This window comes from Corvus brachyrhynchos, unplaced genomic scaffold (genome assembly GCF_000691975.1).
Source record: "Corvus brachyrhynchos isolate BGI_N302 unplaced genomic scaffold, ASM69197v1 scaffold720, whole genome shotgun sequence".
NCBI classification, from domain to species: Eukaryota; Metazoa; Chordata; class Aves; order Passeriformes; family Corvidae; genus Corvus; species Corvus brachyrhynchos.
The window spans coordinates 787,068-802,716 of record NW_008235978.1 but is presented as its reverse complement, the minus strand read 5'-3'; the positions used below and the strand labels follow the sequence as shown (position 1 = coordinate 802,716).

General features: G+C 36.6%; 1 protein-coding gene and 1 long non-coding RNA gene across 2 annotated transcripts; one reads left to right on the top strand and one right to left on the bottom strand.

Moving 5' to 3' along the window:
• Positions 1-1,149: 1,149 nt before the first annotated feature.
• On the bottom strand, positions 1,150-12,706 carry ACADM (acyl-CoA dehydrogenase, C-4 to C-12 straight chain). Its single transcript, XM_008630600.2, has 11 exons — positions 12,578-12,706; positions 11,681-11,778; positions 11,498-11,567; positions 9,457-9,557; positions 9,290-9,370; positions 8,282-8,412; positions 7,092-7,200; positions 6,118-6,258; positions 5,945-6,040; positions 5,008-5,256; positions 1,150-1,452 (listed from the first exon to the last, which is right to left on the bottom strand). The coding sequence occupies exons 1-11, from the start codon at positions 12,672-12,674 to the stop codon at positions 1,381-1,383; spliced, it is 1,245 nt and encodes a 414-aa protein (XP_008628822.1). The 5' UTR covers positions 12,675-12,706; the 3' UTR covers positions 1,150-1,380.
• LOC108445454 lies at positions 6,251-11,560 on the top strand. Its single transcript, XR_001860314.1, has 3 exons — positions 6,251-6,553; positions 7,608-7,761; positions 11,476-11,560. It is a non-coding gene; the product is annotated as an uncharacterized LOC108445454 (long non-coding RNA).
• Positions 12,707-15,649: the final 2,943 nt, after the last annotated feature.

Sequence of the window (15,649 nt, the reverse complement as noted above, 5' to 3'; positions counted from 1 at the left end):
CGGCAGTGGCGTTGTGACTTGCTGCAGCTAAAGTCTATTCTGAAACAGATAGTAAATTTAAAGTACACTAACTACAGCTGTGCACTTTCTTGCATCACAGCAAACAGGACAGCATTCAGAAATAACTTCGGTTTCCTTCCTCAGCTCTACGGAAAAGCAAATCCAAGAATTTAGTCACAGGTAAAACGGATAAAGATAACTGCCCCTTTGCTCAAAACTGTCTCTTTTGCTTCCTAATTAAAACTGTCTTGGGTGATTATGCTCATGATTACCAACTCTTGATGCTGGCACATGTTCCCCTTGAAGTATACCAGGCAGGAACATCAAACAAGAAGTAGTATGTATAATGCTGGGTTGCATAGGACAGTCAAAAATAAGATCTATTTCTTGCATACGTCAAATACTAAGCAAAGATGTTGCATTATGGGTCTTCCTGGAGGTAAGCCAGTAATTTATAGGGATTAAACACTTTCTTTAAAGAACTAACTTCCCAGGTACCCTACCCAAGAAGTAAGGATGGCTGAACTTATACCTGATGATAGTACCATCCAGCACTAAGTTCAGATGAGACATAAAAGAGACCAGACAGAGGCAGGGATATTTTGGAGGGAAATTGGAAATGAATTAATAGAATTATTGAGGTTTGAAGATACCTCTTGAAATCATGGACCACAACCCATCTACACCAAGTAGGCTTAGCTAGAGCAGGTTGTTCAAGACCACTACCAGTTGAGTTTTGAGTGTCAGATGGAGGCTCCACCACCGCTGCCAGCATGTGACATCCCTCACAATAATAAAAAAAAAAAATTCTTGTGTTCCAGTGAAATGTCATGTATTTTAATTTGTCCACGTTGCCTCTTGTCCTGTCAGTGGGTACTACGGAGGCTGGCTCCCTCTTCATTGCATCCCATCAGGTATTTATGCACATAGATAAAATTATCCCTGAGTTTTCTCTTGTCCAGGCTAAAAAGTCAGCCTCTTCTCACATGAGAGATGCTTCAGGCCCTGAATATTTTTGTTCAAATTCCTGGGGCAAGAGCATAGAGAAACTGAAATATGGCTATTAACATACTTCAGAATTCGTATTTTGGATTACTTGTCCGGTGTAAGTGATTTGACAAGCAAAATGAATACAAACCACAACCACACTTCTCTCAAAAATATTTTATTAGAATGTAGCACTGACTGTCAGAAATGACATTTGGATTACCTTATTTTATAGTGAGAACAGAATCAGTGCTTAATAATGAACAGAATAAAAATATATTGAAGGATTTTTTTTCTTCATCCCTTTTTAATTCTGTTGAGAAACACACTAAAATCTTTTTCCATAAGAACACAGAACACTACAGCAGCGCCAGATGCACTTTATACATTTCTTTAAGCCTTAAATTTGCCAACATGTTCACGAGCTATGATCATCCTTTGAATCTGAGCAGTTCCCTCATAAATCTGAAAAGAAGAATTGCAATAATGTTACTGGGTGATTTTAAAAAAGTTTTAACAGGTATACATTTGTAAACCTCCACGACACTAATCCACTGTGGATTAGGATGTACAGGAAGACAGAGAAAACAGAGAAAATTCCAGTGTGACAGAGTAATTACAGTGGGCTAAATGAAATGTAACTCATACAAGATACTGAGAAAGTCTTGTTCTCTCAGGTGCTCTTACCTAAAGTCAGTAGGGCTCTCATGAAAATAGACAGGTGATAACATTCCTCTTATTTCAGGAAGAAAATACATAATTTAGATTTTACAAAGTAGGATCTGAAATCATGGGTAGACGGGAAAACATTACTTGTCCTTAAGTGTTGTATTTTCTTTGACTAGCCTTTCAGGGTCATACCATATGTTATCTTTGATCCACTTATTTCCATTGCTTCTTGTTAACTAGTACTGTCTCCCATACAGTTTTGCTTATGGTTTTCTTTATTCTTGCATTTTCTTCTTCTTGCATCATCACTCTATTCTGTTTGTTTGCTGGCAGCAAAGTCAGAAATAGAAAAAAAAGCACCTCTGAAGTTCTAATGCCAGAGGAGGCTGTATGCTCCATAGTCACACTGCAATGTAATGCAAGGACTGAGGCGACATAGCTTAGAGGTTTTAATGTTTCAGCTCCCAATTCTGCCAGAACTTGGTTTGGCAAATTGCTGAAAATCATGCAAATTCACTTATAGGAATAATCTTTCCAGGAACCTTAAAGAGCATTTTAAAAATAAGGATGCTATAACCCGTGTTCACATTAGTGTTCTGGTTCAGAACAAGCTGTTGATTGCCAAGGTGAATTCTCTGCTGCTACTTACCCCATGTTGATCCAGTCCACAGAGCAGACTGTGTTTTGTGAATACTAGGTGCCTTCTGAAACCAACTCAAATGGAAGTTCTGTTTTCACCCTGTACTAAACACTCACCAAACCCTAGGAAAGCCATAATGGTCCAAGCCTACAACTGGACCCTAACAACTGCATGCCTATCAGGGACATACATTCCAAGGGACCAAACAGGCTTGCTATGAATTCAGCCTGCTCAAACTGCTTAGTGTGTGGCTGTCGGGGTCTCAGCAGCCGTTCCTGCAATCTACCAAACTGCTCCTATTGCACTAAATTTGCACTTGCTGATGAAGACAGGCAGGAAATTCAAGTGTAAAGACTTGAATCACAACTCACAATCCTCTTAAGTAATTATAGGAAAGGTTTTGGTTCATAAGCTGATGGAAATAGTTTCAAAATTCCTCGACTATTAAAGAAAGGAAGTTTTCCAAATTTAAGAGTTTCCAAACCTAAGAATTTCTACCAAAGCAGCCTAGATTTGTAGCCAGACAATACTAGGGCAGAGTAGGGACATGTAAAAATGTTAGCAGTAAACACAATAAAAGGATCATGTAATACCAAAAAGGATCAAACATATGAAAGACAAGTTGAAAAATCAAGTTTTTGTGCATGCAACGTATGGCCAAAAGTATATACCATCTGGAATTGAGCAGTAATACAGCAAAGCATAGTGAAGTGCAAGATATAATCAAGAGACATGGACAAAATAATTGCAAGACAAAAGCCTTTCCTGAATTCTTTTGGGGATGAAGTGGAACTGACAGTCATCAAAAATTTAATACTAAATCAGATTAATTACAAAAACAAGCCTACTTAGCCATGCATTTGGATCACTGTGATGAAAAAACTAAGCAATAATGGGATTCTGTAAAATCAATCTCAATCAATCTGAGTTTCAACCCTCACACCATCGTTCTCTAAATAGCATGCAACCTGACAGGAAAAAAATCCCAATCATAAAGTTCAATTAATCATTCATTTCTTCACTCACATAAGTGAAGTTAGTTATAGGGACCTTTAGATTCCAGCATAGCAGTTGTCTTTCCTTAAACTGAGAAAAATAAATTCTTGGCTAGTGGCAATAATAGTTTTCATTTTGAAGTCAGCTGTAAGGCAAATATTAACTTCCTAGAATCTTGAGAATGACAGCTGTTATAGCTAACAATCATTATAGGTCACAGTCTATGTGCATTTCTTGATATCATCTATTTTGTTATGTTTTATCTAGTCACTATTTATGTTAGATAATGTCAGTAAAGATTACGCCTTTTGCTGAATGCAATTAAAATATTCTTGCTGAATGAAGAACTGTAGCATAGTATATGCCAATATACTAATTACAAGATGTCATGGAATAATTTCTTGACAGTAACACTGCAGTAAAAAACCTGGGATAAAAAACATGTGAGATAATCATTTTACGTGTCATGGTGTCAGCTAGGATAGGGTTAATTTTTTTCCTAGTAGCTGGTACAGTGCTGTGTTTTGGTTTTAGTGTGAGAATAGTGCTGGTAACACATTCATGTTTCAGTTCTTGCTCTGTAGTGCTTACTCTAAATCCAGGACTTTTCAGTTTCCTGTGATCTGCCAGCAAGGAGGTGCACAAAAGGCTGGGAGGAAGCATGGCCAGGAGTGCTGACCTGGAATGGGTATACCCCTGGAAAGGGGTATTTCATGCCATAGAGTCACACCCAGTATATAAACTTAGGGGGAGTTACCAGGAAGGTGCTGATTGCTGCGGGTGGATAGGGTGGGCATTGGTCACTGGGTGGTGAACAACTTGATTGTGCATCACGTGTTCTTCTTCGGTTTTATTCCTATCTGTCTCTCCCTTTTATTATTATCATTTACTTTATTTCTGTTACTAAACTGTTCTTAACGCGTGAGTTCTACCTTTTTTTTTTTCCAATTCTCTCCGCCACCCGTCCAAAGCAGGGAGGGGAAGGGAGTGAGCAGCTGTGTGGCTACTTAGTTGCCAGAGCAGTTAAACTACAACACCATGACACCCAATCCTGATGATACCTCAACCACAGCATTCTACACAGTTTATGATACCAAAGTTTCAAACAGAAAGTTTAAAAGTAACAGATGATGTTACTGGAAACAGAAAGGAAAAATAAAACCAAAAATCCCAACCGAACAAAAACCACCTTTTCCCTCGTAAGTCGCTGGGGTAAGAAACTGCTTTACTGTTCAGGCTAAGACAGCTGAACTATAAGCAGACATCAATCCAGAATACAGATAGATGGTCAGCAGATTTGCACCTCTGAAGGTTTTCAAGAATAGTGCGATACGTAAACCACCTCTACTTACAAAATACCAAAGCAAGCGTTGGTATTTTGATCAGGATTTTTTTCCTAAGAGTTCAAAAACTTCAGAATTGAGAATCCAAGAATTGCAAAGAGTTGCCACATTAGAGGGGAAAAAGAAAGAAAGAAAAAATATAATTTATTTCTTTTATGTGGGTTGAGTTTTCATCAAGTGCAATGACTTTTGTATGGAAGTAATTTCCTGATTTGAAATAATTTCCTCATTTGAATGACTCTTTAAATGGAAAGATTACTGCTTTCATTCTAAAATTATTTTTTTTAATAGGTGTACATCATGATTTGAAGTAAGTAGCCATTAGTTTATTCTATATAAAATCTATGCATTATCACATTCTGTTTTACTTACCTGGTAGATTTTAGCATCTCTCATTAGTTTTTCTACAGGATATTCAGTATTAAATCCATTTCCTCCAAAAATCTGCACTGCATCTGCAGCTACTTGGTTTGCAATGTCACCAGCAAATGCCTTCGCAATGGAAGCATAGTAGGTATTCCTACGACCGGCGTCAACTTCCCATGCAGCTCTCTGGTAAGCCATCCTAGCGAGTTCAACTTTCATTGCCATTTCAGCAAGCAAGAAAGACACTGCCTGGTGCTATGATTAAATAAACTAGGTTAATATTGCCTGCTTAAAATTCTATGACATCCAAGAAAGACATCATCTCCTAAACACAGTCATTTTTTTCAAGAAACTCAGTAAGTTGTACAAGAGAAGTTCTACAGAATACGCCTCAGGCTCTCATATATGTATGTTGAATTATACTCTTTAAGTTTTTGATTTTCAAGTCCATTTAGCCGTAGGGATTAAATAGTGATTATGAAGTTGTTCTTTCCTATTTATGAGATTGGTATTTACCTTGCAGTTTATTCATATTTTTTCAAAACTGGTAAGCAGCATGATTGGCAATGTATACTATTAGTGTTAATACTATATGTCTTGTTTCACATACTTCAGATGTTTTCCTCTTTCCTGAAAACCCCTCTTTATTAGCACTGAAGAACTTAAGTATTCCCTTCTGGTACTTAAGTTTTGAGGTTCTGGGCAAAGTTTTCTTTCTGCTTTTACTACCATTATTGATAAATTATAAAAAATTCCTTAAGTTATCACATAGCTAAGTTTACTTATGTTGCAACCTATATACTTGGAAACCCCAAAATGGCAGAGGTATAATATAAAAATTAAGGAAATATAAATATCAAGGAATAACCTTGAAAAATCAGTAGCAGTACATCTGGTGTGAAAACATAAGCTTTTACTATAGTCTATCTGCCCCCACACTTACTTCAACAATTGGTTTCCCAAAGGTTTTTCTCTCCAAAGCGTATCTAGTAGCTTCATCAAGAGCTCTTTTTGCTAATCCAACAGCACCAGCTGCTACCTGAATTGAATACAGGCCAGAATAAAAAATCAGAAGTTCCTGCTGTGTTTTATAACCAAGTTTTTTCTGATACTTACGGGTGGTCTGGTCTTATCAAAAGCTCCCATTGCAATTTTAAAGCCAGCTCCTTCAGCTATCAATACATTTTCTTTTGGGACTCTCACATCTTCAAAGACGATGCCTCTTGTATCTGAGCAGCGTTGACCCATATTCATTTCCTGAAGTGGGAAATTTACAGATGTGCTACTAAATTGGATTATTCAAAGGTACAGCATGTTTTCATTCTTTTGTTGACTCAAAGCATATAGTTTTTCTTCCCCAAAACACTTAATCTAAAAGTTACCGCATACAAGACAAATACTAGTTTTGTACTTGCAGACCAGCATGCCCTTTACTTTCTCCTTATATGAAATTAGTTCTGTCACTGTAATCAGTCTTCTTGTGTTCCTCTAGTTCCGCTGTCTTTGAGATGCAAGTGGAAAAAAAAAAGAATCTAATATGCAGGAAGTACAGGTACACTACAAGTAAATAAATAAATGAGCTTTCCAAGTTTTCAGATTTCTTGCCTACTGTTCAACATTCAGTTTTACCTACTATTAAAAATAGTACCTTTTTTTTTTTGAAAAGAGAGAACTACCATTAATATCTCTAAGGCCTCTTCTTTGACCAGCAGTAGCTAAAATTAAAACTCACTATATGTGTCTTTACTGCCAAAATTGTCCAACTTGCTTCTTATTCTTTCAAAGCATACTACTTCTCATTTACTGGCACCTGCCAATACAGTAGTTCTCAAAGACTCTTTTGCAGCTGTTCAAAGTAGTCATCTTCCTTTAGACCATTCTGAATAATTCCTTTTCTGAACTAATAGCTTTAAAATTATGTTTTATGAATAGTTCCTCTATGCTGTGAAAATGAAAAGATGGTTGTACATAAGCATATGAAAATTTTCAGTTGCATAACAGTTTCTTTTCTTTAGTGGTACATTTGTTTTATTATTGGTTTAAACTGAACAATAATTCCTGGCTTGTCAAACAAGAAATACAGTCTATACCTTTCTTCCAATTTGGATCCCCGGGCTATCTGCTTCCACAATGAATCCAGTAAAGGCTTTGCTTGCAGGAGCTTTTGGATCTGGATTGGTACGTGCTAGCAAAAAGTACCTAATGTAGAACAAAGAAGATGGATGCAGTTTATCCTCACAATTAACAGGATATATTTATCTAGCACTTTGAACATTTTTATGTTCATTTCTACCATATAATAAATTCTGTCTGTAAGTTAACAGCCCTTCTTTCTTGCCCATCCTGAAAATAAAAAGAGAGGGAGCAAGAGAGTGGAAGTTTCAAAGATTCAAGATTTCATAAAATTTAATAAAATTATTCCGAGCAACATGCAAAGATTCTCTACCTTTTCTATGTATTTTAAGTCTTTATGATATTACCAGCTTCCCAAATAGTACAAAAGAAACCTATTCATAGCATGTAAATAAAAATTAATGCTTAGGACATACATTCTTGGACATAAAAGTTATCACCTGATTTCAAAGATCTTGATTTTATTTTTCTAGGTGCAAGTTGTAAATCAGTATTTCTCTTAGGAATTAAACAGCTGTAAATCACTTTTATGGTATTCAGTAAGGTCAAAAGAAATCTGACAGATTGTCTTTGGTGGGTCTGCCTTCAACAAGGAAATAACTAGAAAATTCAGCTTTTGGCTTTTGGGTAAGTGTATAAAGTTTTTTCCACTTGAATTCAGGAAAATTTTTGTGTTGTGAATCAGTGTGATGTAAGACATTATTTAAGAGGTTTACATTGTAAAAGCACGCTCTAGACATCACAGCCATATCTGCAATATTTGACAGACAGAAAATGTCTTCTTTTCAGAAAATGAAAATTTACGCTACAGTCCAACAGCGTTTCTAGCTTCACTAGGAGTAAGAGGTGTTTCTACTAGAATCAGATTTCATTTTGATAGCAGCAAGATTCAAGAGGCCGTTCTTGAGTGTGGAGTCATGATGTCATCACTCATTTTCCTTTTTAGGCTTTGCATAGCACTCGACTGCATTTGTATATGCTATCCTGATAGCTGTCCTGATAAACTGGGCAGAGATTAAAATTTAGCCTGCTGAAACACAGTGAACATTCAGATTCATATCAAGTCTTTAAAGAATTTAACTGAGAGCGGAGGGGTGGGGTAAAACCACTACATAACAGCATAAAACTATGACACCAGTTAACATACCAGTTTGCTTTCCCCCCATTTGTGATCCACATTTTCTGACCATTAATAACATATTCATCTCCTTTCTTCTCAGCCTTTGTCTTTATACCAGCCACATCGGAGCCTGCTCCAGGCTCTGTTACACAGTAAGCCTAAAAGAAATCAAGATGTGAAGTCTTGGGCAATAAAAGTTCTGTCTTTAGTCAACTACAAATTAATGCAGATTTAAGTGAACTGCATGGTAAAATCCAAACACCAAATAAACAAAACCCCCCAATAAAACCCCAAAACAACCCAACACATAACCCCCTCTCCCCCAAACGGCTGGCTGAGTAAGGGTTAATTTTCTATATAAATCCATAACAGTACACAAAATTGCCTTTTAAACAGAAACATTCTGTAACTCTTAAGTTATCACTTCCTCAGGCTTCAAAAATTCTCATGGGAAAGCTGAGGATCTTTGAAGTCTAAAAATAAGAGCACTGAGTAACATTTTATGTTTACCAAGTCCTTCATTTTAGGAGGCTCAGTTGTACAGATTTACATATATTGCACACAAATCTTTACCTCCTTCTATGTAACAAGTACTTTTTATGTAGTATTTAAGGTCACAAACAGAGTTTCATTCCCATCCAAGTTAAGGGTCTCCTTATATAGACCTTGTATTTTTCTTAAATGTCTATAGCCCCTCTTGAAAGGCAAATAAAAACTATTAATTTTTGATAAGTGACTTAGGATAGGGATATTTTTCCAAGTAGTATCTTCTGTTTGCTTACTGCATGTATCTCATTAGATATCTGCTAACTTTCAGTAAATTTCACTGTTTATATACAAATCAAAAAGGGCTAAGCTGTGAGTACATGCAAGTGTTCAGGGAGGAAAAATGGAAAAGAAAAGAGGAAGAAAAGAAAAGAAAAAAGAAAAGGAAAAGGAAAGGAAAGAAAAGAAAAAAGAAAAGAAGAAAAAAGAAAAGGAGTAGTACTATTAACATGGTTTAGGAACTTTCTACAGTATAGCAGTTACACTTACACACATCATTGGCTCCTCTGTCATTCTTCCTAAGTATTTTTTCTGCTGATGCTCATTTCCTGCAATGATAACTGGCATTTGCTGAAAGAAAACATTTAGATCGTTAATCTGGCTCTTTCAAGTGCAGAGATTGTAGTTTAAGGGATGTAAGAGAAGACAGAGCTTACCCCTAGGGAGTTTGCTTCAATGGCCGTTTGAACCCCTGTACATCCGTAAGCTAACTCTTCTGTAATAAGGCACGCCTCAAAACTTCCAAGGCCAAGGCCACCTATGGTTGAAGTATTTAATTTACTTGAGGGGATTTAAATTATAACATATTAATATTAGTGATTTACACAACATAATTAACAAAAATGTGTTCTTCCACATACATGTGATTGTGTACTGTGTTTGATTAAGCATTCTCATGCAAGCTTTTTAAATAAATCCTCATCAGAAGAGTAACAGGTGATTTGAAAATTACATATCATGTGTCCAGAGTTATTGTTTGATCAGTGTGGGACAACTTGCACAAAGTGGCAAGAATGTACCACTCACATTTTTTTACTACTGTATATTCAAGAATTAAGAGTTCCTAGGAAGCAGAGAAAGGGCTCCTGAGCCGAACTCATTTGGGAACAAAGAAGTGTCCCTATTAGCAAACAACGGATGCAGAAATCTGTTTCTGGCAGAAGACAACACTATGGCCAACACTACATACAAATACAATAACAACTACCTCAAAAATATTTGCCTGAACTCTCAGGTGACTTCCTCGGTCAAAGAAATAATTCTCTTTGCTGTCTTTGTTATACCAACCCTCGACAGACATCTGTTACATGAATTTGTCTGGTCTCTTTTTGAATCTATGTAAAATTTTAGCACTTATATCCTACAGGGGCAGTAAGTTGCAAATTAACTCCACACTGCATACAGAACCATCTCCTTTCACTTGTTTTGAATCTAGCCTCTGCTGACGTAATTTGATGCCTTCTAGTTATACTGAAAGGGACAGTGAACCATCAATCCCTTTTCACACTCTCCCATGACACTGACATTTTAGTCACTTCTACAGAATTTACATCTCACACATTAGCTAAAACTTTTATAACCTTTGTCATCCTTTTAGAAACCTTTTCCATTTCCCCAATACTCTCTTGAGATGGAAGGATCTGACCATATAACGAGTTAAAGAGGCAAGTGCAATTTGGATTCAGGCAGCACCATAATTATGTCTTCTGCTTTTTTCTTCATTCCCTTAAGGGTCCCTCTTGACCTTAGATTTTACAGTTTTGACCACTTCTGAGCATTAAGCTCATGTTCACAGGATCCAAAAATGTCTTTTCTGAGAGGCAGTATCTAGTGCACAGCATACCATTTCTCTGAAGTTCAGATTGCTTCTTTCCCTTCACATGCACGTAACTTTTTCTTTTTGGAATCGCATTGCCATTTTAACTCACTCTGTTTCATGACCTTCTCCTGCAGCTCTCTGAACCAGATCATCTTTTCTACACTGAATAACTTAGTATTATCAGCAAATTAGATAGATATTGTATATCACCTTTGCATTTACCCCCTTTTCCACTCTACAGACATGCCAAATAGAACAAGACCCAGCAAGGCTGTGCTGCTAATTTTGCCAGTACGAAACCTGATGATTATTCAAACTTATTTTGGAAGTTCAAGCATTCTCTATCAACCAGCGATCCCTTGTTCACACATTTATTAGCTACTTCAGAGAACACCAGTGATTTTATGAGGCATGAGTTCCTTTCACTAAAACCCTTCTCTACCATATCATGTTTGTCTGTATTACTCATACACCTTATAAGCCAGGACTCTGCTGTATTGCACTTAATCTAAACTGAAAAACTGTCCTTCTGGGATAAACTCCTAAATTGCACCAGCCTGTATCAGAGACTAGAACAAAACATGACCTTCTAATTTCTCTGCCTAATCAGCTGACACTGCACCAGGGGAACGTTAAGCAGCTGTAATCACAGTAGAAAAATCTGGTCATAAATTACTAAACCATAATCTGTCTAATTTGTCTCCTGATTACATCCACACCTAGTAACACTTGTATGTGTCAATTTGCCTACTGATTAAATTTAGATTATTCAAGTATGTGACTATTTATTCGGTACAGAATCCATAATTACACACAAGAATCTCATCTAATGTCTTTTCGTTGTTTCATTTTACAGATTAAAAAGAATGTTTACTTACCACAGCTTTCTGGTATGTGTGAATTCATAAGACCAAGTTCCCAAGCCCGCTTTATAAGTGGAACAGGATACTGAAACAGACATGGAAAAATCACGTTCTCATTCACCACAACCAAAACTTTAAAATTTATACAGGTTAAGATATTTTTTCCCCAATTTCTCCCTTACACTATGGTAGATTTACCTCTCCAGTTCTATCATATTGTGCAGCAACAGGAATAATTTCCTCCACAGCAAATTTACGAGCAGTAGCTTGAAACTCCTTCTGTTCATCAGTAAGTTCTATTTTTAAAAAGGAAGAGAAAAAGACCATAAATTCTCTACTGTCTTTTATTTTGCCAATTGTCAAGACTATGATAAAAAAGTAAACAAGAGCATCCTTCCAGGACAACCCAAACCACCACTGTGCGGGGCTCTCCAGGAAGCAAAAAAAGCTCAGTTTCCTCTTCCTCCTGGGAAAAAACCCTCCATTGTTCTCTGATCAACACCTACAATGCACTTACTTACATCTGATGAAATGATCCACAAAATATTGAAGACGAAGTAGACAGGACTGTGTAACATAAAATGTATTACCAAAAGAAACAAGAATGCTGTGCTAATTAAATGCATAAAAAGACAGAGGTTGCCCAAAGATCCTGACTCTTCAGTTTCAAACATCTAGCTCTGATCCTCTAAGTTTGCTTGTATATATATTACATATAAAATGCCAAGATGAAGATGATTTCTTTTTTTACATTTCTTGATAACCAAGTTCAACTGTGACTACATTTAAGTACTGTAACATTGAAAACAGCAATATGAGGTAAGTATTCAAAGCTAAGACACTCTGGCAATTAAAAAAGCTTAAGACAGACATGAGTTAAAAAAAGAAGAAACTCTTAAGAACACTGCACGCATATCTGCCTCAGTTGAGGATAAAGTTACTTTGTTTTTCAAACTATTTTTTTAATAGAAATCTATTTTGAACAAACACCTTCATTTTAAATTCATGGTGAGCTACCATATAGGATATTATTTCTTTTTAACTCTGCAATTTGCCCATAATTGTTATATTTCTTTCAAAAACTGTATTACTTACCAAAGCTAAAGCCAGCTCCAGGTTTGCCTACATGTAAGTTTTGAGCAGGTTTACTAGAATGTGACCTCCATCCATGCCCTGCGATGGTTTGAAGCATTTGCTAAAGAGGAAAAGAACATGAGGTGTAAGATCTTTACAGCTCAAGCCTTCAAAAACTACTAACCTATCTGCAGCATGACTTTAAATGCAGATTCCCTCTCTAGAAATGGTATCACATCAAGTATAATACAATTACTACAGTCATAAAAGAATTACTGGCTACCTTGTGTTTTGCTCCTGTGGCAAGCAGCACTTACATGAATTGACAGCTCTGCCAGGGATCTCAGCCTTTAACAGGACCAAGGGCGAGTGAACTGCTGTATGCACTTTTAAGTATTGTGCAACTGAGTATTTAAAATTTATTAAGCATAATTAAAATTTATGTTCACAGAGACACAGCAATATATATTTCTTTCATTTATACACACAATCATCAAAACTTCATTTTCTGGCCCTCTAGTGAATCCTACTACCCAATGTTTACCTACATGCAGATTTAGCAAGATTTTAAAAACAACCTACCTATTAGCCAATATATCAGAATATTTTGATAATGTCCTAGACTCATCTCTGCTCTCTTTTATTAAGCTGCTGCCACTGACACTTGGTGATTATTATTATATTCCAAATAGGACAGAACACAGCAGACTATCTGAAGTTTATTTTTCTTCCTAATACTTATCACAAATTTATTCTTTTTCATAGTAAATATTTTCTTTGCTTTTTTAAGTTTAGAGCCCCAAATATTGTTGCTACAGCTATTTTCAGAATGTCTTAATACTGTGCAAAACCATGTCTGAATCTGTTTTAAGAGGTTGGTTTACTCTCTTCAAGAGCTATGAATCTCTGAAATGGTTGGAAATTAGTGAAAAATACGTAATTGGATAATTTTTAGGACAACCCAAATCAATACTGCAAAAACAAATTTGCTTGAACGCTAAGAAAAGGCTTCTGCTTGATTTTCTTATGTGAAAATGTAGACTTTAAAAAAATTGAATTAATGACAGTGATGCAAAAAATATCACAGAAATTTTACTGTGAACTCTAGAAGACAAGGACATTACAGAAAGTTACATAGTTGGGGAGGCAACAAATATCTTCAAAAAAGTTACAGTAGATAAACTGTCCTCTTAAAAATAATAATGCTATGTGATAGATGGTTATAACACAGCACAAGAAGCATGAAGAATACTGCAAATAATAGGTATCAACACAGTGAAAAAAATATTTTCAGAGGATACTGAAAACATCTATAAAGTTCAAAGGTGAAGAAATGCAGAAGGACCACTGCTAGGCACAGAAGAGGGAGAGGCTATGACATATTTGCATACTGTGCTGGTAATGTAAGTTTATTAATAGTTCAAGATTGCATTTTCCAGTAGGTAATATATTATTAATTTCAAGTTTTTAAAAACAACAGACATTGCAAAACAGCATCTTGCTAAGTTTTCTGTTACTGCTACCTCTCATATTAAAAACAATACCACAAACATCTAGAAAGACCTCGATTATTCAGAATGATTTATACCTTATTTTATCTGGAAAAAAGACAAGATGAGGTTGAAAAAAAGTCAGGTGATTGTATTTTTTTTTTCTTTTGTTTTTTTAAGGAGCAGCCCTTAATACACTAATGCATAGGTTTGCCACCAAAAGGTTTTGTCTGTGCTTGGATTCAAACTAATGCTAAAAGTGATATCCTGTATGAAAGGAGTTGTAAAATTTAAACCAGTGAACTTAGGTCTGTTGTGGTATAGTATGCAAGGTAACACTGAAGATTATCTGGAAAAACTCAACAGTACCCCCACAAACAAATATGGACAGATGGGATTCATACCTGGAAGCTGCATGACTGATCAGGTGACAAAGGATGAGGGTTTGCTACATGTAAGAATTTGGATGACCATCTGTCTACTTGTCAACTTTCCTATTGCTTGACTCTGAGGAGCAGTTAGATTCAGTGAGAAACTACTGCTAGTTATGTTCAGATGAAACTCCTACTGCATTTCCTTGCGCTATTGTATAAAATCTGTCACAATTACAAATATGATCATCAGTGTAGCGAGACTAACAGTGGAAGAATGTGCTGTCAGGAAAAGGGTGTTACAAGGCTACTCACAAAAGTGATGCAATCTCTTTATCACCTTGATGCCAAAAGAACTATAGAACCTGTTTGAAAAGATGTACATCACAGAAAATGATGGGACAACAATAAGCTAAGGGTCACTAACCTTGATTTTCCCTCACATATCTCAGGGCAAAAATGAAAAGAATTACCAAGAGGAGTTTGTTGTTGGGGTAATGTGTCAGGAGGGTGAACTTGAAATACTAATTTCCTCCCTATGGGCTTCCTTTGCCTAAAACATTACTTTTGATCCGTAAGATACCAACTTCAGATGGAGACTTCTTCCCTCACTGACTTCCTTCACTCTCACAGCAACACTTGGGACCTGTGGCCAAGCTGCATCAATTTTGGGAAAACTAACACTGCTGCCAGGAGGCTGTGAAGGGCCTTTCAAGTAATTCAGACTCACGAATGCCTCTGGAAATGGGGAATCCAGAAAAAGGCATGTGTAAATGCTAAATGTGTTTTGAATAGTTTTTATTTTCTAGTTTGAAGCTGTGAGGTTATTGGTGGTTCAATACAGTAGAAAGTTTGTACTTAAGAAAACCAACTATTATACGTCACACATATTTTTAAAAAATTAATATACGTAGTACAGTTACGTATTCTAAAGGAAATGCATTGGATAAAATACCCTGAACTATAATCCCGGTGTTTTGAAGCCGTCTCCACCGTCAAATGGGAGGTGCCAGACACACACTTGGCACTGGGCGGCCTTTGCCACATGAGGAGCCCCCGGGCTGTGCAGTAACGCCGCTGAAGAACATCATCTGGCAATACCCATTCGAACCGTGAGGATTACGGCCATAAACTCAGGTAATAGTGCGAGGCAGGAGAAACAGCACAGCGGGCAGATTCCAGCCCCACCGGCTCTCCCCACAGAGGCAGCCCTTATGCCTACAGCTGTCCCG